Below are 27,696 nucleotides of genomic sequence, written 5' to 3'. Positions count from 1 at the left end.
ATTTACTAATAATTTAATACTATCGTTATAAAATAGCCTATTTGACTTTTTGAAGAAACTCTCACCCAAGTAGGTAGACGTAGTATCAGTCCAGAACACTTGATTATGATAAATATATACACAAATATACATACTGGGCATTTTTGAAAAACGTAACCGCAAATAGACTCCGCATGGATCATTAATACGGAACCATCCTATGTATGGCATTACTTTGTTGCTCAAGCTTATATCATTTTGATATTTTACGCTTTTCTATGTTTTTACTTCAAGTTGTATTGTCTGTATGTGAATAGATAGACAGATAAATAGATAATATCGATCTATATTAACATATATGTAAACACATACATATATTCAGAATTTATATGTAATGTAAATATTTTGCACTCGTCGATTAAGTTTGTAAGTCTTTAGAAAAATGTGTTTGAATATGTATATACATTTATATGCAGAACACTAAATCAAAATTATATATATATATATATATATACACACACACACACGTGAGTGCACAGGAAGCAAAATGGAAACAGTATATATATATATATATATATATATACTTGCACACAAACAGAAAGAGAAAGATGGATCGATTGATATATATTAGACAGATATGGAATAGAAATAGATGGATAGATAGATAGATAGATAGATAGATAGATAGATAGATAGATAGATAGATAGATCCCTTTTGTTACACCCTGGAATAAATAAGAACGGCTCCGGCAATGTCTCTGGCCGGTGCAGAATATCGCAGATATGACTGACATAACCTGTACAGATCTCTCGCTGCACATGCTCATCCTATTATGATGTAATAGATATATTATATACATATAATAATTCATATTTTATTTCATTTGTTATCATTCATCTATAGTATACCCAATGACAGTAGGAATAGCACTGAAATAATTCCTGAATTTCTAGCGACAAATTCTGCAATCCGAGCCCTGCTTTATCTTCTGTTAGGACTAAAGGGGCTTAATGCTATAGAAGTGTTAGTATATGTTAGTATACGCTGGAGGAAAATACAATGTGTTGACAGAACATATTACTCCAATATATATATATATATATATATATATATATATATATATATATATATATATATATGTATATATATATATATATTATACATACACTCACACACACACACACACACACACACACACAATAGAAGGATTTATATATCCTATCGACACACGTATATATGCCACTACTTTTCCCCCACCATCCTGAAATCTCTACCTATGTGCATTTAATACCATAGCTACCGAAAGAATAAGGATCGCACGATAAATATCGCAGCAATGTCGTCGCGGCGATCTATGGCACCTGGAATATCGTCTCCCAGTCCAGATTTATCGCCAGTTCTTTTCTTTTCCTACAGGAGATTCGGTACTAAATGTGCAGGGTGCTCGCTTGGAATCTCTCCCAGCGACCTGGTGAGGAAAGCCAGGAACAAAGTTTTCCACTTGAATTGTTTTACCTGCATGGTGTGTAACAAGCAGCTGTCTACTGGGGAGGAACTCTACATTATAGACGAGAACAAATTTGTCTGCAAGGAGGATTATGTCAGCGCCAGTAGCCTGAAAGAGAGCAGCCTCAACTCAGGTGAGATCACCGACCAGTGTGACGTCATTTCTATTTATCTTGCGTCACTTACTTGACCAGTATCATGAAGAACTTGAGCGGGTAATATAACTTCTTGGTTTGAGAATTAGTTTTATCTAATAGATATTTCATATAACCTTTGATCTTTAGGGGAAAAAAACTCTCTCTCTCTCTAGATATATATATATATATATATATATATATATATATATATATATATATATATACAGATATTTATATGTATAGATAGATATATGTATAGATATAGTTTTATATCTATATATAGCTAGACATGGAGATATATATCCATGTTTATCTATATAGATATAAAACTATATCTATACATATATTTAACTATACATATGTATAGATATATATAGACATATAGTCATATTTGCATTATGCCCTTGCTCCATCTCACTTATAATTGAAGTAGCTGACTGCATGCCCCCTCCTCTTTTGCACACACCCCTGCCCAATCCTAACGCTTTTACATGAGCCCTTAATAGAGGTCATGATTTGCTAATCTCAGACAGCACAGAGATACACAAACACCCTCCCTTTTCCTCCATGCCAGCCTGTGGGTGGATCTAAAAGCAGTAGCTGCCTTATAGTCTGAACATTACCACAACTGGCAGACACACCTGCTTTTGTTAACCAGCCAGCACCACAACAGACATCTCTCCAGGCTTTATCACTCCCTAGAAGAGGTCTTGTGCCCAACCCTTCATTTTACATTATAACCCTTATGCTATGCACTCATAGAGTTCTATGCACATCTCACACCCAACCCAACACATTATGTACAGGACATTAAAGTGGAAGTTGTAGCACTAGTCATACACTTAGGATCAGTACTTTGTTGAGTGAGTTTTCCTGTGCTCTAGTTTGGCTTCCCACTAATAATAGTGACAGTGACCTGGGACTTACCAATGGCTGAAGCATCATAACTATTCTGCTGAAACTTGCCTGTCTTGTGAACACTATTGTGCTCTCTTCTGTAGATAATGTCCATCTATTCTATTTACCTATACACCTTCCAAATGGGATTTTAGCCCGCACTGGACACCATATTTTTATTTTTGTCCACCTAAATAAAGCTTCCTGAAATTCTATTATAATAAACAATATTCACACATGAATTGTGACATGAAATGTACCAAATCTTTTGTAATTTGATCATAAACCAGTGGAAATATCCACATAAACATTGGACCAAACAATTAGACTGACATAACAGAAAAAGCAATAATTATTTTTAATATTTCTACATATAACAAGCAGGTGAAAAGTACAGTGGTGTAGAAGTAGCTAGGAAGATTATGGAGAATATGGGAGAGATAGAATAAGATTATCAACAGCACAATTGTCACCGATTGTAAGACACAAATCTGCCTTCACTAATTCAATTTAGTTCTTTCCCATCATCAGTGTGCATATTATGCGAGCATTTCTTGTTGGCCCTGGCACATTAATGTGTTGGAGTCCTTTCTTTTCCATTGTGTACTGATCAATCAAACAAGCAAACCATACACTATAAAAACACAATGGAGACACAAGGTCATGTGTGCATGTTTTGTTTTGTCATTGTTTCCTTTTGTTGCACCTTTTTTCTTATGGCTGTACCAGACAGTTTTATATTAATTTATGCCCGTTGAATATTAATAAATTTATGCTCTATTGAATAATTAAAAATATTTGTAAAAAATCTATCTATCCATATGAAATATATATATGATATATGTATATTTTCAATCTATTTCATCCATGTTTGACCATGAAGGAATTTGTTATAGTTAACTTGCTGATAACATAACCATTTGTATGGAAGACAAACCATATATGAATAATGTCATCTATATGGTGCATTTGTTTAAATTACCAAGTCCCTGAATCGGAATTTTTTTTACTCAAGTCTATCAATATAAATTCAAGTGACCCAAACGTATAAAAATTACTTCCAAAAAATGAATGAAAGGTTAATATAGCAGTACCATAAAGAATATAAAGGAAATATAGCTGACAAGTGTACAAGTGAAACAAGCAATAAGGAAGTGCCCATCATAAATACATCTAGAAGGAGGAATATACAAAAAGGAAATCCCAAGGTGCTATGTCCAACAGCTATGGAACAAAAAGTGATATTTATAAGGGTGACAACAATAAGCAATAAATGGGGCTGTAATTGTCTAATGTAATTGTGTAATTGTGGTCTTAGCTTAGGCTAGGGCCCACAGTGACCTTAGCTATGAAACACATCACACAGCCAAAGATTGCAGCCTCACAACTAATAAAGTCAATAAGTTCATGTTGAGAGCCACGAGTTACTGAAATCGTGACATTGAAGTGGCCTGAAATCTGTTTGATTTCTGGCCTATGCGAGGTCACGTCACACAGTCAAAGTTGACGTGGAGCACTAGTTTTCTAGATAGAGTACTTCTGTTGGTTTTAAGAATCATACATGCATAAAAAAAATCTTGCCCCCTCACTACTAGGTTTCCTTTATAAGGGGGTATTGGCTATAAATAGTGCAGATTTTGCAGTGAGGCCCATGAGTTTCAAGTTAAGCCTCAGAATGGGGTACTGAGCTGATGCATACATCTCAATATTGAGACTACTTAAAGAGGACATGCTTTTACTATTCCCCTTGTCAATGGCAACCAGTATTGATTGGACAGTGTGAGAGTGTGCAGAGATGCGTCCCCTGCTGGAAACACCCATTCATTTCAGAACCAGTACCCAAAACTACAACACATTGTCCTGTTTTCTCAGATACTTGCATCGTTTTTAATATGTTGTTGTACTGTGAGGCACACTCTGAAAATGAAATGGCAGTATGCAGTATATGCAGTATACAACCTCCTAGTGTTTGTGCTTTATTCCAAAGAGAGCTGCCCAAACATGTGAGAACATTGAGTGTGACATGGATGCTTACAGATATAGGAGACACTCAGCATCATTTTAATATAATCCTGTAGATGTTATTACATGGAAAACAGCTAGAGGAATAGTATTTTAATCTCCACGTAATACCTCATTACAATTAGTCAAATCTCATAACCCCCAGTTTCTCCACTACCTGGGATCTAGTGTTCCTCCTCTTTTTAGACTGTAAGTTCCTTTGATCAATGCTTTTCTCTTCCATGGGCTTCTCTACATGTGTTGCTTTAACACATTTTTCCTTTATGTTGTTTTGACACATTTTATTATAAAAAGCCAGATCTCATTAGTTTCCTTGGGTGTCGAACTGAAGCAAAACTTCATCTATTTGCATCTATTTAATGATGATCCATTTTTTACAGCCTGCTACATCTGCATGTTCTGGAATAATAATGGGTCCAAAAGGCAGAAAAAACAAGTGCATATACAGACAAGGCTTATTCACACGACAGTGAAAACCAGACGTGGGACGGACAATTTCCAATTTCTGTCACATGGCCATGTTGGGAACACATTGAATCCAATGTGTCTTTTTACTTGTCCGTTCTTTTAATGGTCCATTTTTACGCAGCTATCGAAAAAAAAAAAATTACGTTTTCAATCAATGTATACATTTTATCTGATCGATGCCATATTCACATGTGAATAATGGCTGTGTGACGTCCGTTTTTTTTTTTGTTTGTTTGTTTTTTGACAGAACTCACATCGCAACATTAAATTTAATGTCAATGAATGGGGGGCTACTCACATGACTGTTATTTTGATAGTCCGTTGTCACGGATTACCAAAATATAGGTCTTGTCCTATTTCTGTCTGTTTTCACAGATCACTCCATACATTCAAATGTAGGTGGGGTTAGTGAAAATGGGTGCCCCTTGGGTTCAAGACTGTCATGAAAAATGGACATTTTGTATGGCCTTGGGCATTTTGAACATCTGAATGTAGCCTAATGTATGGGGGATCCGTGAAAACAGCTGCCCTCAGGTGCAAGACATGGCCTTGGTCAGCTGAATGTAGCTTTAAAACAGATTGATGACCAAGTTATGTCCATTAAAAATGGGTCAGTTGGGTTAAAAAAAAGAAAGACCAATGAAATGTATCAATTTTTTTTTTCACTGACAGTTAAAAACTGATGCAAAATGGATAGAACTTAGCCATCAAAAATGGAAAAACGGAACGGATGCAAATCAGCTGTTAAAAACAGATATGTACGTCCATTAGATTTATTAAAAATGTCACTGTCGCATGCATAAGGCCCTATCTCTTTATGCATCAGTTCTCCCATCAGCTTGGAAAGAAGCTGTGAACCTATATTGTCTTAAACCTAGCTTGCCTTATCTTCATATTATGTAACATATAGATCTGTGAAATATGTAGGTGCATTGCAGACAAAGCATAATAATGACCTAGGCCATTGGCATATATAAATGACCTATCAGGGGCCACACGGTGGCTCAGTGGTTAGCACTGCAGCCTTGCAGTGCTGGAGTCCTGATGTTCAAATCCCACCAAGGGCAGAAAACCATCTGCAAGGAGTTTGTATGTTCTCCCTGTGTTTGCATGGATTTCCATCCCATACTCCAAAGACATGCTGATAGGGAAAAATGTACATTGTGAGCTCTATGTGGGGCTCACAACCTACATTAAAAAAAATAAATAAATGACCTATCATAAGATTGAATCATCAATGTAAAAATGTGTGTGGGGTCTGATGTCTGACACCCGATAGATCAGCTGTTTTTAGCAACCTAATCACAGAGAATGGAGCAGGAAACAGACAGTTCTGTTCTCGGTGTAGTGGCCAGACCACGTTACTGCAGATTATTATTATTATTAGTGTTTATTTATATAGCAGCATTGCATGGTGCTTTACATTTGGGGGTTACATACAATACACAAAATATACAGGTAGATATAATACTAACAATGACCGACTGGCACAGTGGGGTAGAGGGCCCTGCCCACGAGGGCTTACAATCTATGGAGATTATGTCCCATTCACTTGAATGAGAGCTAAACTTCAGTGACTCGGTTCAGCCACTACACAGAGAAGAGAGCTGTCTGCCTCCTGCTCTATTCTCTGTGTATTAGCTGCGTAGAACAGCTAATCGGCGGGGGTCCAGAGTGTTAGATGTGACATTGATCCTTTTGGATAGGTCATGATTATTTTTAATCCAGAAAATCCCTTTAATTTCATTACCTGAATGGTTTAAGAAGAAAATATGTAAAATGATTTCTCTTTAATTGACTGGAATTTTCTGGTTGTATTAGACATTCACAGATGAATTTGCTTTATGTTTGTAAGAAATTTCATGTTCAGAAGTTTCAGACTGTACAAAGTCAAGTGCAGCCTCAGACTCAGCCTTAGGGTAAGGTCCCACAATGCGGAAGAGCTGCTTTTTTTTTTTGTTGTTGCAGCTTTTACTGCGTTTTCTTGAGCCAAAGCCAGGAGTGGATGGAGCAGAAGAGAGTATAAGAACTTCCTATATATTTCTCGTTCCTTGTGTAGCCATTATTGGCTTTGGCTCAAAAAACAGCAACAAAATCTGCAACAAAAAAAGCTGCGTTTCCGCAATGTGGTGCCTTAGCCTTATACTGGTTTCTACTCAACAGCGTTTTGCAAATCTGTGTCATTCTATATTCACACATGAGCGCATATTACACAGGTTATATACTTTGTATATCTGCAGTCATCTCTCAGGATTGTAAGGACAAGTGCACATTACCAAGTCTGGCTTCCCTTCTCTACATTCCCTGTGCAATAATAGTTACATAAAATCCAAGGTACAATAAATGGCCTTCACATCACAAAATTATAACAACCTTTATTTCTACAAGACCAACATATCCCATAGCATTATAGAATCAGGGAAACCAGTAAACAAAACACAAAGACGGATAAAGCGACAGATAATAAGCCAAAACAAACAGGACCTTGCCCATAAGACCTTCCACATTAAGGCTAAGGCCCCATATTGCAGAAATACAGTGTTTTTACCTGCTGTGGAAACACACTGGAAAGAAATGCTGCATTTTTCAGTACCAGTCAAGTGAAAGAGATTTCATTAATGTTATCCATGTATTATGGGAAAATAGCTGAAGAAAATCTGTGTTTCTGAAAATGCAGTATGTTAATTTTTACTCCAGAATTGCAAGCGTTTTTCCTATATATTTAACAGAAGAAGAAAAAAAAAAGCGGATATAAATTCACCAACAGTCAATGGTGAATACTGCAGAAAAAAAGTGACGCATTTTCTCATTGGGGTTTTCTGCAGCATTACTTTAGTTGTATTTCACTACATATGGCCTTAGGGGGATATGGGAAGAGAGGGGCTCAATAGGTATGAGAGGCTGATGTTATTATAGTTGACCTTGTTAGGTTGCGGAATTGGAAATGTCAATATTTTAAATTTATTTTGACAACATTTTTGGTAAGAGTAAAAAGAGAGACGGGATATATAAAGGAATTAGCTTTGCATAGTGGCAGGGTAGATAGACACTGCATATATTCTTGGGCACAAAGTTTCATTTATCGCCATTTGTATTGATATTTCAATAAATAAGCAAATTATTGCCCTATAAATTGTGAACACAATGGGACTTTTAAAGGCAATGAAGTAATATTCATAACTGCATATGTAACAACATGCATAGTATTGTTAATCGCATGTGTAAAGCTAAAACACAAAACTTATCGGAATAAAATCCAGTTCTGTTGTGTTTCTTGGTCATGCTTTTCACATGCTTATGTGGACATCATTTACATAGATGAATATACTAGCATGGGACGACGCATGTAAATAGAAGAGGCGACATTGTGAAATTTCCAGTATAACAGCATCCAGTATGCAGAAAGAACCAGTGCATACAATACCTATGCTAATATGGTCTCTATGTAGTGACCAATTCATGTGTTAATAGCACTGATACGTTCCAGACAAACAAATCCACTATAATATCTACACACAGTGTGTCTTAAAAATGAAATGATTCTTATATGTCCATAGTGTGATACATAGTACATAGTCTACATTATTCAACCAGGTGTATGCTTTCACATTGCAAAGCAAGACACAACATTAGATTTGTTTCAAGGGCCAACACTAGAATTCTTTATTTTTCTACATAACCCACATGTGGTCTTCCATCTCATGAATAGTTATAATGTATAGTACTTATCCATACATCAACCATTATATATTTTTATGTTGCAGACTTTTCAGTATTTTCAATCACACCCTTCTTATTGCACCTACCCCTGAGGTTTATCCTGTCTATGTATATATTTTTCATTAAATTCTTGAAGAGAATATACCTGCTTTCCAGGAACGTCAGATTTAGTAAACACTTGTATTCCTGAAAACATAGCAATTCTGAAATTCTTTTTAATGTGTCTTGTATCATTCCTCTATTATGCTTACTAGATATTTATGGCTACATTGACAACTGGGTGGAGACAGTTTCCCTGCACAGTCTCACACTGTCCTATTAGTGGTGACTGTGTTTAAATGATGTAGGGCCACTCCTCTTTGATAGGAGGAAATGTGAAATTTGTCAATTTATTCCTATATTTCTGATAGGAATAAAAGAGGAACAGCACAATGCAGAATTATAAGAAAGTATGCTCCAGAAGTATTATTTTATGGGGAGTACATGTATTTAGTATAGGTATATCAGGAGAGATGGCAGGAGATTATTGGAACACTTAATGTGCCTAATGTAGGTTCTTTCTGTTGGCTTATTGGCAGTGAGTTTGTGCTATTAAATGATAGTTACTGGTATGTACAGGTAAAGATTGTAATAACATACAATTCTAGTCTCTGCAGGGATCCACCTGTCCGGCTATGTTCACATTAGTGTCTGTAAAGCTGAGGCCCCACGTTGCAGAAATGCAGTTTTTTTTGTTGCAGATTTTGCTGCGTTTTTTTGAGCCAAAGTCAGGAGTGGATTGAGCAGAAGGTAGAAGTATAAGAGCTTCCTATATATTTCCCATTCCTTTTGGAGCCATTCTTGGGTTGGGCTTAAAAAAAAAAAAAAAAAAAAGCAGCAATATCTGCAACAAAAAAGCTGCTTTTCCGCAACGTGGGGCCTCAGCCTAAAACTTTGACTTTGTATTTCTTTATGGGCTGAAGGGATCAAACAACTAATGCTGTTGTCCAGTCTGTATACCACTGGGAATGTAAATGAAATAATATCAAAAAGTGTGCGCTGATGATTTGTATACTTATATCTTTATGTGTTTACGTATTCCATATGTCATCAGTTATCCAATGATTTCCACACATAGTAAAACATATTATACCGGATGTCATATTTCTTACAGCTTTCTTAAGACCACATTACCAGCCTACTTTAGTATGTCTTGTCCTTGTTTGATTGGGGTTTTTTAATTGGAAAAAAATTAGAAAATGATATGTATGGGTTTCCATATATGTTGTATAACACTATGTTTTGTGCTTCTTAGTGTCCTCTTGTACAGACAGAAGTTTATCTCCAGATCTTCAAGATCCAATAAACGATGAAAGTAAAGAGACAGATCATTCCACCTCTTCTGATAAGGAGACTGCCAATAATGAGAACGAGGAGCAGAACTCTGGTACCAAAAGAAGAGGACCTAGGACCACCATTAAAGCAAAGCAACTAGAAACCCTCAAGGCAGCATTTGCAGCCACTCCAAAACCAACAAGGCACATTCGAGAACAGTTAGCACAAGAAACAGGGCTGAACATGCGGGTGATTCAGGTAAATCACTATTCGGTTGTGTATTACTTCCTGCAGCCTCTATTACCAGTTATTTCATAGAGTATATGTGTGTGTTGTACTATCATTGCTATATTAATATATTACATTGCATAGCCTTTGTCCTTGTATTTACTCTTGCAGTTTAAGTGATTGTGCGGAAAGTTCTTCCAAGCACAAAGTGGAAACTGTAGGCTTCTAGTATAGAACCATAAAAGCATTTGCTGTAGTAGGAAAATTTGTGTATTTTGGCTTTGTTTAGGATAATTTTGCAAGAACGTTTTACTACTGCTTACAGCAGACAATATATTAAGTTGACATCTGTTATTAGCATGTGTATTTTAGGTCCAATACTCTGCGCTGTTTAACTTCGTACTCTATCTTTGTAGTGATTGGAACTCAATTTGTCTTCCTCAGAGCTCCAAATCTCCTGTGTGCACATAGGGTTAATTGATTAAGTTGCAATTGCCTGCATCTACCACTAGGGACAGCTTAGAAGTTTACTGAGTACTGTTTCATTATTCTGTTCAATGAGCAAGTTTTTGGGATCTACAGCTCTGTATAAAAATTAATCTTACTCTGAACGCTGAAGATATTTGATGAAATCGATCAGCAATGAATTAGAAACCTTTATAGATTAAAAAAGAAACCAAGATTAGACATTCACCTAAGACCTTTGTGTACCAAAGAGCTTTAACACCACAATAATGAGAACATATGGTATGTTGCAAGTTGTTGAGTTGAGTAAATGTAGATGTTTGTCCAGTATGTGGATCCCAGGATAACTATGTGATTCAGAATACACACAAACAATTACTATGTGGAGACTTGTGGCCAAGATGCTTTGCTTGCGGATCATTACTTGAGAGCCATGACAAAGAAACTAGCCGAAGGAATGATTTTAAGTTTTGGTGTTGCCACTTAAACCAGAAGCATTGTTATCCCAATAGGTTTCTAAAAGGAACGCTAAACACAGAAAATATCCAAGCTCTTCCTCACTTCATTGTCTCCTTTACTTTAGTTCTCCTGTTTTGTCTCATCTTACAATTGAAACTAAGACACATTGAGTGCCTTAGGAGCTCAGCCCCCTTATTCAGGCTGTAAGACAACTAGCTGGAGCAAGAACAGGAGCACAGTGGCTTGTGTGCAGTAGTACAAAAGAATACTAAATCCTGTTCCTCTAGGCCTCTACTGACCAGAGACAGAACTGATCAGCAGAGGATTCACTCCCGTGTTCTTTGTAGCATGTCTATTGTTTTGGGATCTTGCATAAGAATGCTGCAGGCTGACAAAGCAGTGAATGCTGGAATTACACGAGTATATTTTCTTTCACTGTAAGTTTAATTTTCCTTTAAATAAATTCCCAAATTATCATTGACTGCAGTGTTACTTACTGACCCTATACTCGTGTTATCAAATCATTTAAGGGAGCCTGTCAGTAGGAAGATCGGTATTAGACTAATGCCAGTACCTTGTAGGATGATTTCTACACTTTCTAAAGATACTTTTCTTATTCTGTATTGCAGCTCCATTTTCATAAAAATCAGTGTCTTATGCAAATTTGCTGAAAGAGTTTTAGGATCATTGTTCCTCCTGCTGGGGCTTCACTCTCATCTCTAGATAACCATCCCTGCAGACAAAGTGTGACAAAGTGGAGGATGTTGTACAATCAATGAACAGCAGAGCTGGGTGGCAGTTAGGGGCTATTATCTAGAGCAGATAGTGAAGCCCCAGCAGGAGAGCACACTCCCCTAAAGCCCCCTTCAGCTAGTTTGAATAAGAATAAAGCACTCATTTTCATGAAAATGGAACTGCAATGCAGAATGAGAAAGGCATCTTTGGAAAGTATAGAAGCAACCCTAGTTTTATACTGATTTATCAGTCTCTAGCAGTTTTATTTCCTTTACCCTATAAAGAAAGGAATTAAAGTTGGTAAATTTCTTGTGTGCAGTCCACACACAATGTATAACTTAGGCTAAGGCCCCACAGGCCGTAATCGCAGCACTAAAGCGCTGCGGAAAGAACCGCTGCGTGATCGCATTGCGGTTCTTTCTGCAGCGCTTTAAAAAGAAAGTTCACCGAGTTTTCCTCTGCGGACTTTCTTTTCCCATTACATCTACGCGAAAGCCGCTGGCGTTTCCGCAGATATAATTGACATGCTGCAATTTGCAAAGCCGCAACGGCTTTGCAAATCGCAGTGTGTCCGCACTGCATTTTTTTCTGCAAAGTGGGCATGGGATTCACATGAATCCCATCCCCTTTGCTTGCACTGCAAAACACCGCGATTTTTCCCGCAGCATCTCCGCTGCGAGCAAATCGCCGCGTTTACGTCCCGTGGGGCTCCAGCCTTAAGAAGAATTGTCTTAGTCACATATATATAGTGGCCAACAATGGAGATTGACATGGGTAGTTATCAAAGATTTGTACAGATGAGCCACTGAAGACAGGACTACTGTGTAATATCATTGGCTCAAGGGCAAAATTACATTGAGCAGAATCAACCCAAAAGAAGTCTCTTCCTTTAGGCTACATTGACACAATCCAGGTATGAAACAGGCATGAAAAAATATAAATTTTTCATGGCCATCTTGCGCCCAAGATGCACCTATTTTCACAGATTCCACATATATTATAAAGCAGGAGGAACTGAACAGATCAATTTATCGTTTTGTATAAAAACTTTGCTATAATTTAGTCATTCAAACCTTTGCTTATCTGAGTTTATTAGTCCAGTAGGCGGAGTGATTCCATAATGGACCACCTTCTCTCTATCGGTATGACTACAAAGTTCAGAATACGAAGAAAGACAACAATATTACATTTCAACCTGATCAGCTCCTCCTGTTATATAACATGCTGCTTTAGATTAGACCGCTTGTCGAATGTGACAGGTTCCCTTTAATTAGGATATATTATTATCTTGACTACATGACCAAGTCAGGCTATCATGACTATAGTCAGGCTTCTGTCCTGATGGGTCAAAATTTTTACACCATTATCAAAATGACCTTGACTGCACATAGTCAAGCATTCATCGTCCTTCAGAACATTACAAACACAAGCATTACGTGCATCCTATAAGCAGTACATTCCTTGTTTCTTTTTCGGCAGAACCTGAGCTAACCCAAGAACATTCTGGTGATTTCAGCTCACATAGTTTCAGGCCCAATAATAGTCTCTCCTACAATGATCGCCCATTAGTAGCCATAAGTGATAATGAGTCAATTGTAGTGCCCATTCATGACTTACCACAGCTTTATTATTGGCGACATCACACAGAGGCAATATGAAATGCTGCTAATATTCCCACTGGTGATGAATTGTCTGTAATATATATACCACATGCTCGTGTAAGTCTTAAAGAATTAATTGCCTCAAGGAAATGGTGAACCATGGCCTATCCCTGCTCCAAGAGATAGGAGAAATGTATATTACTTGTTCTGCTACTTCATTCATGGAAATAATTTATTCTCGAATATCTCTTATGAATGGTATATTATTTAAACCTATACTTCATCCACTTCTATTTTCTGTTCTACATTTCTTCAGCTCCATATTGATCACTCAATGTATGTTTTAATTAGATTACATTTTAATTAAAAGACTAACCTGAACATGCATAATGCACAGGAAAATACATGCCATTGTCTTGTGGCTTTTGCCTTGAAAATATGAAGAACTAGAAGACATGGGAAAAATGATTGTGAAAAGATTATAGTCATGTTAAACAAAATCAAAAAACGTACATCAGATTTCCCTCTATATAGTAAGAAACCTTCTATTTCTTCTTTTCTTACGCAAAATTTGTGGCACCATAATCAAAAAATTGCTCAGAAAAAATGATGTCAACTACTGTGTTACAAACCTGTTGCGCAATCCATTTATATTAGCTGTTAATCTCAAAAATAAGATTAAAAAAATGCATGTAAAAAAAAAAAAACATTAGTGTGAACACAGTCCAAAGTGCTAACATGGAATAAATAGTTTTCAGAATCTGATATTAAATGGACGGTACAAAAAGCAGGAAAGTAGGAAAGAAACAAATAAGCGCTGCACCCTTAATATTTTATCTTGTCTTAGTAACAAAACCAGGAAGGCATATGTATGAAATGGCAGAGCTTGGTCTGTCCTTTTATTAGTTACATTTTTAATGTTGGTCTTTCTGTTTTTTTGTAGCTTTTTTCAAAGCTCGATACTTTTTTCTTATAAGTCCTTGCCTATTATTTAGTTTGAAAAAAGATTGGTGTTTTTTAATCCTCATTTCACCAGCAAAAGAGTGAGGTCCTTCCCTTGTCTCTCAGATGGGGGTCCCCATTCATCGCCCTGAAAGAGTTGTAATCCGGATCCTATAAGCCCTTTAGAGGGGCTTGTACAGGATATGATGCTTTTGATAAAGTGGTTTTCATGTTTGATGGTTTTCATGTTCCTTCTTTTGCGGCTTATCCCAGTAAGAATTCCTCCAAAGTTCTCAGTAATCCCTCATCTTAGGGGTGGGACGCCATGACAGAACCAAACTCAAGGGATGAGCTGTAGACCTGTGGTTTTAAAATGCCATCACTGTTTCAGTGCACTAGGACTAGCACTGGGTTTGTAATTACAGTACCTTATCCTCGGCAACAACATGTCGATAAATTTCATGCAATCTTTTATTTTGCGGAATACTCATAGAATCAATGTTTTTCTATTCACTTCATTTGATTATTTATTGTGACTATGTGTTTTATTACTGGATGAGGTTGTGGATACATTATTTGTGAAATACACCGTGTCATAGTCACATGGTGTAATATGTGCTTTTGTGGTCACCTGGAAGCCCATGGCTTCACATTGACACTAAATCATGTTGAATCCACAATGAGTTTGGTTTGTGGCGCTGCATTGACAATTGTAATTCTATTTGGATAGTTGATATTCATAATTTTTTTTTTACTAAATTATATTTGTTATGTTAAATACATTGCTCAAACATTTCAAAATATATAGTGATCTGTTGTTGTGATGTGAATACACTATAAAGCTAGCACTGCAGGGCGATTTTTAATCTTTACAAACATAGCCCAAACATGGTAAGCAAGGCTGCACAGATAGGATTTATGCATTCATGTCAGGTTCTTGTCCCAATGGAGCTTACTATCTAATTTTCATAGCACAGGCAAATAAACACACAGGGGTCAATTTCATAGGAAGCCAATTAACCTGCCGCTGTGATTTTTGGATTGTGGGAGGTAACCAGAGTATCTAGAGATGACCCATGCAAATATGGGGTCGTTCATTCAGCCTGCATGCAGATGGTGCCTGATTCAGAATAAATGAGGAGATCCAGCAATGCAAAACAGCAATACTACCCATTGTGCCGCCATATTAAATATTAGTTACTACTTACCCAATATGTAGTCTAAATAGTACTGTCAATCCTTGTTTCAAAGGGAATAAATACAACTTTCGGCAGATGTCACTGTTACTTAGCAACTCTTGGTAAAGATACTCAACTTTGTCTAAGGCTAAGGCCCAACGTAGCGAAGCACAGCCAAAAAACACAGCTTTTTTGCTGCAGATTTTTTTTCTTAGCCAGAATCCCATCCACTTTATAAAATACTCTGTTTTTGCAACGTGGGGCTTCAACTTAATGTTTTGGGGTGTTTTTTTTTTTACTAGACACTACGCAGTTCATTGTTTGTTAAAAATTATATTAATAGACATAGACATTAATATATCCACAGGTAAAGGGGTCATACGTTAACTGAATGTGTACATAGATTTCCTTTTTTTAATGAATTTTTGCACAGTCGTCTCAATAAATGCCCAAGACACAAAAGCTACAATTTATTCATACCTTTTAAGTGTTCTTCTTTGGGGAGGGGGCAGTGTACTCTGTTTCTCACTCTTGTGAGAACGGACTGATAAATGATAAATTCTTGCTCCAGAAAATATCCACATTTCCATGACTTATCCCAATTGGGTCGCTCTCATTGGAGCAGCCATAACCCTCTTCTCAGAATTGCTCCTAAGTTACATATTAATGTCGGCTTTCCATCCACTTTTTCTGGATGACCAGTAAGACGTTTTCAGTGCATGTCTGCATAAAATAGGACATCTAAAGACTCATTAAACATTAATTGTATAATTATAATACATAACCTTCCCTCATCTCCAGTACAAGCTATTTCAATGAAATTTTCTCATCTAATCTGATCAGGTGGGATGTGCCTGAATACTTTTATTTGATTGGGATGATTTTAATCCACCCAGTTCTATAGAATTCTTTTGTTTTTCCAGGTGATCGCTTCTCTTCTCTTGGTAGGGCTTGTGTGGTGAGTTTTGAGGAATATTCCTGCTAGAGAACCACATACAAGGCATATTACCATCTCCGGCTAGAGTATATTTACGCACGACAGATTTGTCTGTGACTGAAAATCAATTCTGTTTCTCTGATTGGGGTTTATTGCCATCGAACACACAGATTTCTGCAGGCCCCATTCACTTTAAGGCTAAGGCCCCATGTAGCAAAAGACAGCTAAAAACGCAGCGGGGAAAAACACTGTGAGAATGCATTGTTTTCACTGAGTTTTTTTCTTCCACAATAAAATATATCGGGACAACATTCCATGATGAAAATTAACATCCAGTGTGTTCCAAAAACTCCTTTTTTCCCCCCTACAATGGCGTGAACGAGATAAGACAAAATAGCATTCATTTTCCTGGAAATGCAAAACACCGTGTTTTTTCCCTCTGTATTTACAACTTAGGGCCTTTGTCTAAAATCTGTTTATTTTCAGGACAGCTTTCCTTAAATCTTTTAAACTACTAACCTCAATAATAGGCAATTATGATAATGCTTCCTGTAGCATACTAGTTACATTGCCTTGTATGCCCAATCCAATGACCAATATCTGTGGCAACTAATAGGACATTTGTAATGTCATTACCCTTTGAGTAGATTACAGTCTCTCTGGCCTAGCTCAGGATTGATAGTAAGTATTGGCCATATCACTTGTTTAGCTTTTGGTCACATTCAACCATCAGTGATTTTCCCCACTATATGCACGCATGTTAAGATCAGATGAGCATGCATATGTTCTTAATGGGGAGAAAGGAATAAGGTACCTCTGGCAATAAATTCCCCGATCTAAGAACAAAACGATTGGGCATGTAAAAGTCAACATGCACAGTCTCTCTTACCCTCAACATCATCTGTCAAGCAGAGCGGAGTCACCCACATATGCATCAGTCCTTACAAAATTGGTGGGCTCAGATGATATGCATCTATTGTATATGGCCACCCTCACTATTGGAATCTATTTCATCTGACCGATTTAGTATATACCAACACTAGTTTCCCATTTACTGGCAATTTAGTAAAACACATAAATCAAGAAATGAAAATTAATGAGGCTTATTCATTTAACATTAATGCAACAGAAAAAGCAATGGAGATAATGGTCATAAAACCTAGTCAGAGATTGTAATTTTTATAGAAAAGTAGACGAATGATAGCTGTAATCTTATAGTGTTACTTACATAAATAAGCACAATTTGTCCTTCTAAATCCTATCTGTTCGGCCAATACAATTGTTGCACAACAACGCTGCCCCCAGATTAATGGTGGGTATCCTTGGTTATCATACTGAGGACATTTCAGTCATGACTACCTTTTTAGTAGCCATGTAATCGTCATAGGCAATAGCGTCTCCATTGCAGATCCAAAATTAATTGAAGAGAGATTCCCTGTGAAACACACAACGCAAAATAGGTCATAAAACATTTTTGCTTAGTTGTTCTATTAATTTTTTATATGGCTGATATTATGCTAATCCTCTCGCAGTGTTCTTTATGTAAGGTCCATAAATTTAGGTTTGTTATGAGGATATACTATACATCATCCATTCCCATGTCACTATTTCTATGCTCTGTTAGTCAGTGACCTTGTATGGACCAGTGGAGTGTGATGTCACCTAGTCCTTAATCATATTGACAAGATGACAAAAAGCCGTTGATAGGAGTTTTACAGGACTGGAACAAGAGATTCACTGCAGAGATTGCCGCAAAGTTTTAATGTAACAACAATAAGAAGAAACAAGCCCTCATAATATATCAAGAAACCTAACTACATACCTAAGATCCTCTGAAGTCAGGAGTACCTGAAGAGGAATCTGTCCTATCAGTGAAATAATTTCTTTAAAGTATTGGCTTGTCCCGAACCTTATATTAATGTGGTTATGAAAAATGTCCTGGTTTAATGCTGTATAAGATATTAGAGTTGGGGTGACACGGTGGCTCAGTGGTTAGCACTGCAGCCTTGCAGTGCTGGAGTTCTGGGTTTGAATCCCACCAGGAACAACATCTGCAAGAAGTTTGTATGTTCTGCCCGTGTTTGTGTGGATTTCCTGCCATTCTACAAAAACATACTAATAGGAAAATAAATGTACATTGTGATTCCTATATGGGACTCACAATCTACATAAAAAAGACATTAGAGTTGATTTTGCCACTAATAAATCGTAGACAAAAAATTTGCCTATACTATCAAGTGCAGCTACACACTTTGGCTAACCTGTGGGTGATGGTATCCTCAGTGCTAATTCACACAACAGTGAAAAATGGTCGTGTGACAGCCATTTTTGCAAAGTTTGTCACATGGTTGTCTTGAGAACTCATTGAATTCAATGTGTTTATTTACATGGGTGTTTTCTTGGCAGCCCATTATAAAACGGCCATCATAAAAACTGACTTGCATTATCTTTGTCCGTCAAAATTGACATAGATATAGCAATATACATGGGTTCTATAACTGCCATGTAATGGCCATTTCCAAAATGGCCCTTACTTTGCCATTATTCACTGTCATGTGAATAAGTGCCTTCTGTGGACTTGCATGGGTGGACACGGCTGTATTTGACAGGTTCATGAAAAACGGTACTGCTGTACACATGATCACGGGCATTGCCAAACTGAAAAAAATTAGCCCGTTTAGCAATCCAGAAAAGTTTTTATACCAAAAATACGATGGGTTTACATTTATGTACATATTATAGGATCCACCAGTCTAAATTTACATTCAAGGTGTTAGGTAGCAGTGTAAAATGGGCATGGGGATTAGATTCTGGGTTTAGGAGTCCAGTGGGCAGTCCTACACTGTGACTGACAAGTCTATATGCATACACATACCAGGAAAACTAATTCTCATTAATACGACCACCCACTAGACTCCTAAGTCTAGGATGAATATGAATTAAAATGAATAAATGACAAGTTATAGTGAATCGTTTCCCACAAGCCTATATATCACTCTGCTCAGCTGCTTTTATATGCTGACTACACATTGGATTGCAGGCTCATCATACCGAGTTTCCTTTAAGTCTCTTTAGTAACTAATAGCTTGCAGTTGCTTATCACCTCAGTGGCGCACAAGACTGTCCAAATACATGCAAGTCTTCTTCTAAAACATCATTATCATGTCTTTGAGTTTATATCCTGGGCTTATGCTACTGTAATGTATAGAATACAGAGAAAGTCAGAAAGGATATTGTATCATTGCCTGGCAGACCAAATAAGATATTGGTAATACTTGTATGTTACTATTGTGTGACTAGACGCCATCATAGGTGTGGAGAGATTTGCAGCATTTTCCACTGTCTTTAGCTCCTGGAGAATCACACCTACCTCCTGTGTGGTGCCATCTTTAACTAAATAAATAAATTTTATATATATATATATATATATATATATATATATATATATATATATTATAGATTATTAAGACATTTATTTGGCATGTCATTTTACTACATGACTAATTGTGTATGTTTTCATTACCTTTATTATAGGTTTGGTTCCAAAACAGGAGATCCAAGGAGAGGAGAATGAAACAACTCAGTGCTTTAGGTGCTAGAAGGCATGCTTTCTTCAGAAGCCCAAGACGAATGAGGCCATTAGGCGGAAGACTTGATGAGTCGGACATTCTTGGGTCTGGCCCTTACAGCTACTATGGAGGTAACCTACAGCCTGAGTGTGATGTACCTTTAGACATATGCTCAGCTGACTGGGACCCCACCTATGAAATGGAATTCAGTAATGATCCTTACTGGTGAAAATCAAAGTTGGAATTTGGATTTGAAGTAATGTCAGACCGGACCATACATTATTTTATTTCCACAGTATTAACCGTTTTTTGTAATTCATTTGTTAATTTTTTTTTTTTATTATTTTTTTTTTACAAATAAAGTATAATGCATGTTTTTATGGCAATGAGTATTTGTTCAGAACCCTTTGGGAAATGAGGTTTTCTAAGCACATTTATTCCTTGAACTAAATCCTTGGAACATGTAGCTTTGGTTATTATCATCATTTACCAACACATCCAACCTATTCCAATATCCTTCCAAGGTACAAACAGTTACACCTCTGTTACATACTTAGCTACATCTCATCAGTAAATATGAGTAACATTAAAGTATGTTGGCCACTATTAATTTCTTATAGCCTTCTGACTTCTTCCATATTAGAATATACAGTCCCCATGGGGGCAAAGCATCCTGCTATATTGTAACGATGAGCTTGGAGTTCTTATCTGAAAAATCAGAAGCAATGTTTTCATTTTTTTCATAAAAATTTCTTTCTACATTGGAAATCTTTTAGTCAAAACCTCATTACTTAAATTTTAGAATGGGTTTATCAAAGGAACAGTTCTATATTACATTAAATGTCTTCATTTTTAAAAAATATCTCAAAGACACACATAGAGCGGTATTCACTCCATGTCTTCTATATGCGTGACCAAAGGCATACAAAAAATGTTTAATCTGTTTTATTTGCTTGCAGCACTACTGGACTCATACAGAATGTGTGCTCCATGCCATGCTGTGCACAGATTAAAGTTAGCCGATCGCTTCAACTTCTTTTTTTTTTTTAACATAAAGGTCAATAATGAAAACTCATATTTTAGTTAAGATGTATGACATTCCTTGTGTTGACCCCTATCAGTGCCTATTTAAGGAATAGTAAAGGATTTTAGTTTTCTTTATCCCTAAAATACCTTTGCCCTACCCAGAAACCTCATTTTCAAAGATTAAATGATTGCAAAGCCTCCAAGAGAAGGATTTTCACAAGGTTTCTTCCTGAGGTCTCTTTAATCTCCTTTTCCCTCTCAATCCTCTAACCACCATCACCACCTCCTCCTCTTACTGCAGCCATCACCTCTTAAAGGTCTCCTTCCTTCTTCCTGTAAACTTTTTCTCGTGCGGCAAGTAGAAAGTAAGATAGACATGTCATTGTGGAGGTGACATGCCCCCCTCAGGGTTTCCCCCACTCTATGCTCCCCACCTTTCTCCTCTCCCCTCTCTCTACCTCCCCTTCTTACTCTCCCCTCACTCTCTCCATCGCTCTCTCTGTAGTGTTGTAGGGGACAATAGCACAGCTGCTTTCTTTGTACCTTATTCAGACAACAGTTGTTCCAATTACCTTCACATTCTTTGAACATATGGAGGGTGATTGGAAGAGAGCAGGGTACCCTGCCTTTCTTGTTTGTTTTCTCCTTCTTCTGATTCACAATTTACCCAATTGCAATTATTATGTGTGTCATGTGCCCCTGAATCTCAGACGTAAATAATAATCTGAGAGTAATAAAATGCAGCGGCGGGTTATATCCGTCTTCTCTCTTGTCACATATTTCACCTCTTCACCTGCGATTTCTATGTTTTCTCTCGTTTTCTTCTCTGTTCACTTTCTTACATTGTTACTGCCACTTGCTTTTTATCCAAACAAACAGAAAAATTTAACAAAGGCCTTTATCCGACTTGTATTCATACATGGCTGCTCTTAACAAATCAAACCTATCTAATATCTAATTTATATAGATATGACCATAGACATAGATTTATAGTATTTTATTCTAGTTATAGAAGAACATTAAAATATATTCTGCATTTCTACATTTTGAGTCCGTTTAATTTTCTCTACTAATTTTAATATAAAGCTACGCAGCCTCTGTCCTGAGCTTATACTATTGCTGTCAATATCTAATATCTGGATGTCTTTCCCTTTCCCCTGCTTCCTCTATCACACCTCCATATTCCCCAGCTCCCCGTCTTTCTTTGAAGACATTTGCCATCCTTGTACCTAATATATATTCCTTCTTCAATCTTTTCCACTTCTCTGCCTCCCTCTCCCGAATCTCAGATTTTCCCTTCTCCTCTATACATCACCCCCCTTCCCATGTCTTTGTGATCTGTTACAAGTTAGATGTGTCTTGTTTCTTTGAGCTGTATGAATGAGGATGTCTGTTTACCAAGAGCTGTGCATTCTGTGCCCTGAATAGATTTGTATGTCAAGAGATTACAGAATCGGTTCTTTCATTCTGAGCAAAGAGCAAAACAAAAGAATCCAAATACATGGCTTTATTCCTTCTCCTCTAGGTGATTTAGTTGCAAATTCAATTAAAAGGATACTAAATCTGACCCATAGATCCTTTCACATACGATCCTTTTTTCATTTACAATTATATTTAGTACCCCGAATTAAAGAAGTAGAATATAGGCTGTCTTCTTCCTTATTAAATGTATCCAAAGATTTATTTTAATAGTATACTTGTTATTGTTATTATTATTATTACTAATAATAATAATGGTATAATATGTTTCTCATTCCCTAGGTTTAGCATTTTTATTTTAGATCATTTTTATTAAATCTTCGTACATTTTTTCATTGTGTAATAAGTAGCCTAAAAAGTAATTATTTCCCCATCTGCTCCTTCCCCGCATCTTTGTATTCTTCAGTTCCTCCTGACGCAACCCAGCATACCCTGAACACTTAATGCCTTGCCACACTTACAAATGGGTTTCATTCTGCTAGGCGTGTGATTTATTTCTACTAAGTGTTTGGCTTATTATTTACCATTAATTAGGGTATGAGAGCACTGACCCGAGACAAGCTAGTATTGTGGGAGGTGTTCATCTCATGGCATCAAAGCATGCCGCTGTTGTAAGAAATGATGCTGAACTTTGTCAACATCACATGAAGACACTTGGCCTTTTACATGACAGATAGTAAACAAAAAGGGTAGATATCGGCACCCATATAGAAAAAGGTCTCGAACACATACAGTAAATCTGCAACATAAACCATAGGATTTTTTTTAACCTGTTGTTAATAAACTAGCCGTAAAGATTATACGTGTCTATTGCTCCATCTTAGGCCTCTAATTTTTTATACATACAAAAATGAATGCACATAGTGTCAGTATAAATTTTACTGGATGATGTCAACATTGCCCCAAGCAAAGTCTTTTCTCGCCTAAATTTCTTATATTTTTATAAAACAGTTTTTCCACCTAAGTTAAAACTTGTGAGAAAAAAAATGAATTTCTCACCTTTCCTGTCTTGGTCTTAATTAATGCAAAGCAAGTTCTACTTTCACAGTGGCTTCTCTCTCCTTTCATTCTTTTTGTCTTTTCTTCCACTTGTAGTTTTCATATGCTTGTCATCTGCTTTTTAATCCTATGGCGGGTTTTATCTGCAGCACTCTCCTGCATTGACAGAATAAATTATATATTCACAAGAAAACACACAAAAGAGCTGCTTTCTGGTGCTATCTCGTGTACCACAGCCACCAAGACGAGCTTTCCATTCTTCATGTTAGGCTCTTGTGCTGTACTAACATGCATAAAAGGCCAAATGTAGACCTACTAGAAACAAAATAGGTTATAAAGCCAGGCCTACACATCTTGGACGAGTCTATGACATTCTACTCAGATGTTGTCTTTTTTTTTTTTTTTTTACTAACATTACCATAGACATTTAGAAATGAGGGTTAACAATAGATCATTATTAGAAATGACTGCACTGTCTTTAGAAATGTAAGCTTCTTTTCTTATATTCTCACTCAATTTTACTCTATTTTTTCAGATTACCAAGGAGATTATTACGGAAGTGGAAACTATGATTTTTTCCCTCATGGTCCTCCATCCTCCCAGACACAATCCCCAGCAGATTCCAGCTACTTACAGAATTCAGGGCCTGGTTCTACCCCTCTTGGTTCTCTAGAACCACCACTAGCTGGCCACCACCCTTCAGAAAACCAAAGATATGCGGACATGATATCTCACCCTGATACACCCAGTCCAGAGCCTGGTATGACAGGCTCACTTCATCCAATATCTGGGGAAGTCTTCGGCAGTGGTCCAAGTCCACCATTTTCTATGTCTAGCAATAGCGGCTTTAATGGTCCTATACCCCATCAAAACCCTGACATTAATGAGGCCACAGTGTGGTAATAAATGGAAGCTTGGGGGGATAAACTTACTCTTGTCATTGACCACTCATCAAGCATTTGTTTTTTAGTTCATCCTTTCAAAGTGATAGGACAAAGACTTGATCCTGCATAAAGTAGAGAATAAGATGTCCTGGAGTACCTCCTACTCTACAATACAATGCCCCATGCTGAGCTCGAAATGAACACTCCTCTGACAAAAGGGACAACATAAAAACCAAAATGAATGAGTACAGACACAACCAAAAGCCAACTTCCTGACAGTAGACCTCCAGCCTGTCTCCTTGTATCTCATCCTGAAATACCGGACCATTATATCAGGATAAGATTCTTCATTGGGACCAAGATGGCACTGAAACCAAAATTCACCTCCATGGCTGTTGAATAGACTGCCTCCTCCCTCTTATTGGAAAGCCAGTGAAGCTACTAGTTTACCACATGGATTGGGACCAATTTTCCTACTATAACTTTCTATTACTAGTGTCAATTCCAAAAGATGATGAAAAGAGGAAATCATTTAGCTTTCAGATCGTCGGCAAAAGCTTATATTCCAAATAGTTTATTTCATTTGTGTTTTGCAATCCTTTATAGAATTTTCTATTGACAACAATACAACGACCGAATTGGGCACCAAACCTCACTGTCACTAATGGGTCATTTGTAATAAAAAAGTTCCTTTTATTTCTTATGCATCAGCTGTCACGCTGGGCAGTACTTGCAGCAATAAGAAATGTTAGCAGACCTGAACATGCTAATGTGATGGATTGGATTTAGATATTGCTCCCACTCTAAGTTTTTACATTGATTAAATTCTTAGCTGGAATTAACCCAGTGTGCTTAAGAAATGGTTGTCAAATATATAACCCTTATGTTCTTACAATCGGATGAAAAAATGCATTGAAGAAAGAAAAAAACCTTTAAAGATAGTTCTAGAGGCTTAAATTGATCTGTTTGATGTATACCAACAATGTGGTGTTAGGATGTCCTCTAGTGGCAAGTTTGTAGGATTTGTCTTTCACTGATATTAGGCAAAAAGTCACCTTTACCTATTACTCATGGACCTCCAAGAAATTGTGCACAAATGTTTTTTTTTTTAAATAACCTCCCAGCCCCCCAAAAAAATAATTTATGGGAGACGAGAGGAGGGGGCAGTAAGGAAGCCCCTTTTGCTGTACTATAATTTGAGAAGCTTCTGAGCTTACTTATTTTGTATAAAGAAATGAAAAAATAAAGTACGTTTTGTGTTTCCTTATTTATTGTACAATGTTCACAAGCCTTTTCCTTTCTGACATCTTTGTAGTTAAGAAATCTGTATCTGCCACACACATTGGGACACATTTATTAAGATTGCGGCTTCATACTCCAGTCTTAATAAAGGCGCAAGGAATGAGTGATTTATGAATCTCTGCACCAGAATAGAGATCTATGGCAGTTAGCAACTGGCATAGATTTCCATTATAACGTATGCCAGAGAATTGGTGTAAGTTATAATGAATATGTCGAGCCAAGGCGTCCCCGTCCCTGCTCACATTTGCGCACAATGTGGTGAGCTAGGTGAAAAATGGGGTTGTGGCTCAAGTTTGGTGCAAGAAAGGGTCTTGAACCAAATGACCACCACAATAACATCCTTCTACTCCAGAAAACTGCTGGAGACAGATGGATAAATCTCCCCTATTGTGTGTCCATCTTTTTTGTCTCTTATGCGTAATAAAGAATTTTCATGGCAGGAATTCTTTGCCTTTTGCCAAACAGATCAATCTATGTCTTTTGAATATTGTTCCCATCATACAAAAAAATGTCCGTCCTTCCAATCCTAATTTGTACTCTACAGTAGTTTCCAATTATTTATTGATATCAAATCTTGTTAAAATCCAATGTAATTAAAGAAAAATGAAATTTGTTCTAAAAAGAGCTGCCTTCCAAAGCTTACTCCTGAGCTGCTTACAAAGCTATACTTTCTTGGGATCCAAAGTAAGGATCCGTTCACATGGAGAAAAATGGCGCTGAATTTGGTGCTGAATTTCAGCGCTGAAAAAAAAGCCTCCCATTGAATTCAATGGGTTTCTTTTTCTGCTAGCAGAATTTTCTGCTAGCAGAAAAAGGAGCCCATTGAAATCAGTGGGAGGCTATTATTTCAGCGCTGAAATTCAGCACCATTTTCCTTTGTGTGAATGGACCCTAAAGAAGATCAGAGAAAATAAATAACATAAAGCCACTGTTTGTCCAAAAGCTTGTGGATACCTGACCCTCACACCTACAGTATATTGGCTGGTTGGACATCCCATACCAAAACCAGCATTGATATGGCCCCCTGTTACTGCCATATCAGTCTCTATTCTTCTTGGAAGGCTTTCTACCAGACTATAAGAATTTAGTTTCATTTAGCCAAATGGGCTTTTCTGAGGTCAGGCATTGATTGTGGCTGACAAATAGCATACCAGTTCATTCCAATGGGGTTGAATTCTGGGGGTTGGGTAGGACACTTGTGTTCATCTACCAAGAAACCAAACCATGGAAGGAATTTATCATGGACTTTGCATAAGTGTTCTGGTATATAAAAAAGACTTTTGCACAAAAATGTGCAATTTTTTTTTATCCTGTATGGTTGCTTGACACTTTTTTAAAAGTATTGAGAAAAGTAGGTGGGTTTACAGGGATGAATGTGGCCTCCCATGGCCCAACAGGTTTACTATAATATATAGAGATGAGCAAATTGAAGCTAATGAAGTGGAATTCATTCCGTATTTCAAGAAATATTCGATTTGCGTCGGATACAGATTTCTTCACGCTTTTCCTAAAATGGCTGCTGCACGTTAGGACTTGGGGCAAGGCACTCTGGAAACGCAGAAGCACCCAAAATGCCATGCATGCAGCCAATCAGCAGATAGCCAGCCCTGTGATGACAGCCCTATAAATACCTTCCGCCATCTTGGATTCAAGTACAGGCCTAAATGTTTCTGGCTCAGGCACAAGTCACAGAAGAGTAAGAGGGTGTGGCATCAGGGGTCATTTCCAGAAGCCTGAGCTCCTAGTGTCAGCTAGCAGTTGTGTCTTGACCAGCAACCAAGCAACCAAGCGGTTCTAGAATGGTTGACTTGGTCTTCTACTTCATCTCAAGTCACACCAGACACCCCC

The 27,696-nt window shown here is 37.2% G+C and overlaps 1 protein-coding gene across 1 annotated transcript in view; it reads left to right on the top strand.

Annotated features, from left to right (window-relative positions):
• Positions 1–25,570, top strand: part of LHX5 (LIM homeobox 5) — a 27,709-nt gene extending 2,139 nt beyond the window's left edge. The window contains exons 2-5 of the mRNA XM_075262928.1: positions 1,397–1,620; positions 10,025–10,302; positions 20,124–20,289; positions 24,198–25,570. Coding sequence (XP_075119029.1) covers positions 1,397–1,620; positions 10,025–10,302; positions 20,124–20,289; positions 24,198–24,565 — 1,036 coding nt within the window. The 3' untranslated portion in view covers positions 24,566–25,570. The remainder of the gene's footprint in view (positions 1–1,396; positions 1,621–10,024; positions 10,303–20,123; positions 20,290–24,197) is intronic.
• The last annotated feature ends 2,126 nt before the right edge of the window (positions 25,571–27,696 follow it).

This window comes from Leptodactylus fuscus, chromosome 1, assembly GCF_031893055.1.
Source record: "Leptodactylus fuscus isolate aLepFus1 chromosome 1, aLepFus1.hap2, whole genome shotgun sequence".
NCBI lineage: Eukaryota > Metazoa > Chordata > Amphibia > Anura > Leptodactylidae > Leptodactylus > Leptodactylus fuscus.
This window is presented reverse-complemented; position numbering and strand designations above follow the sequence as displayed.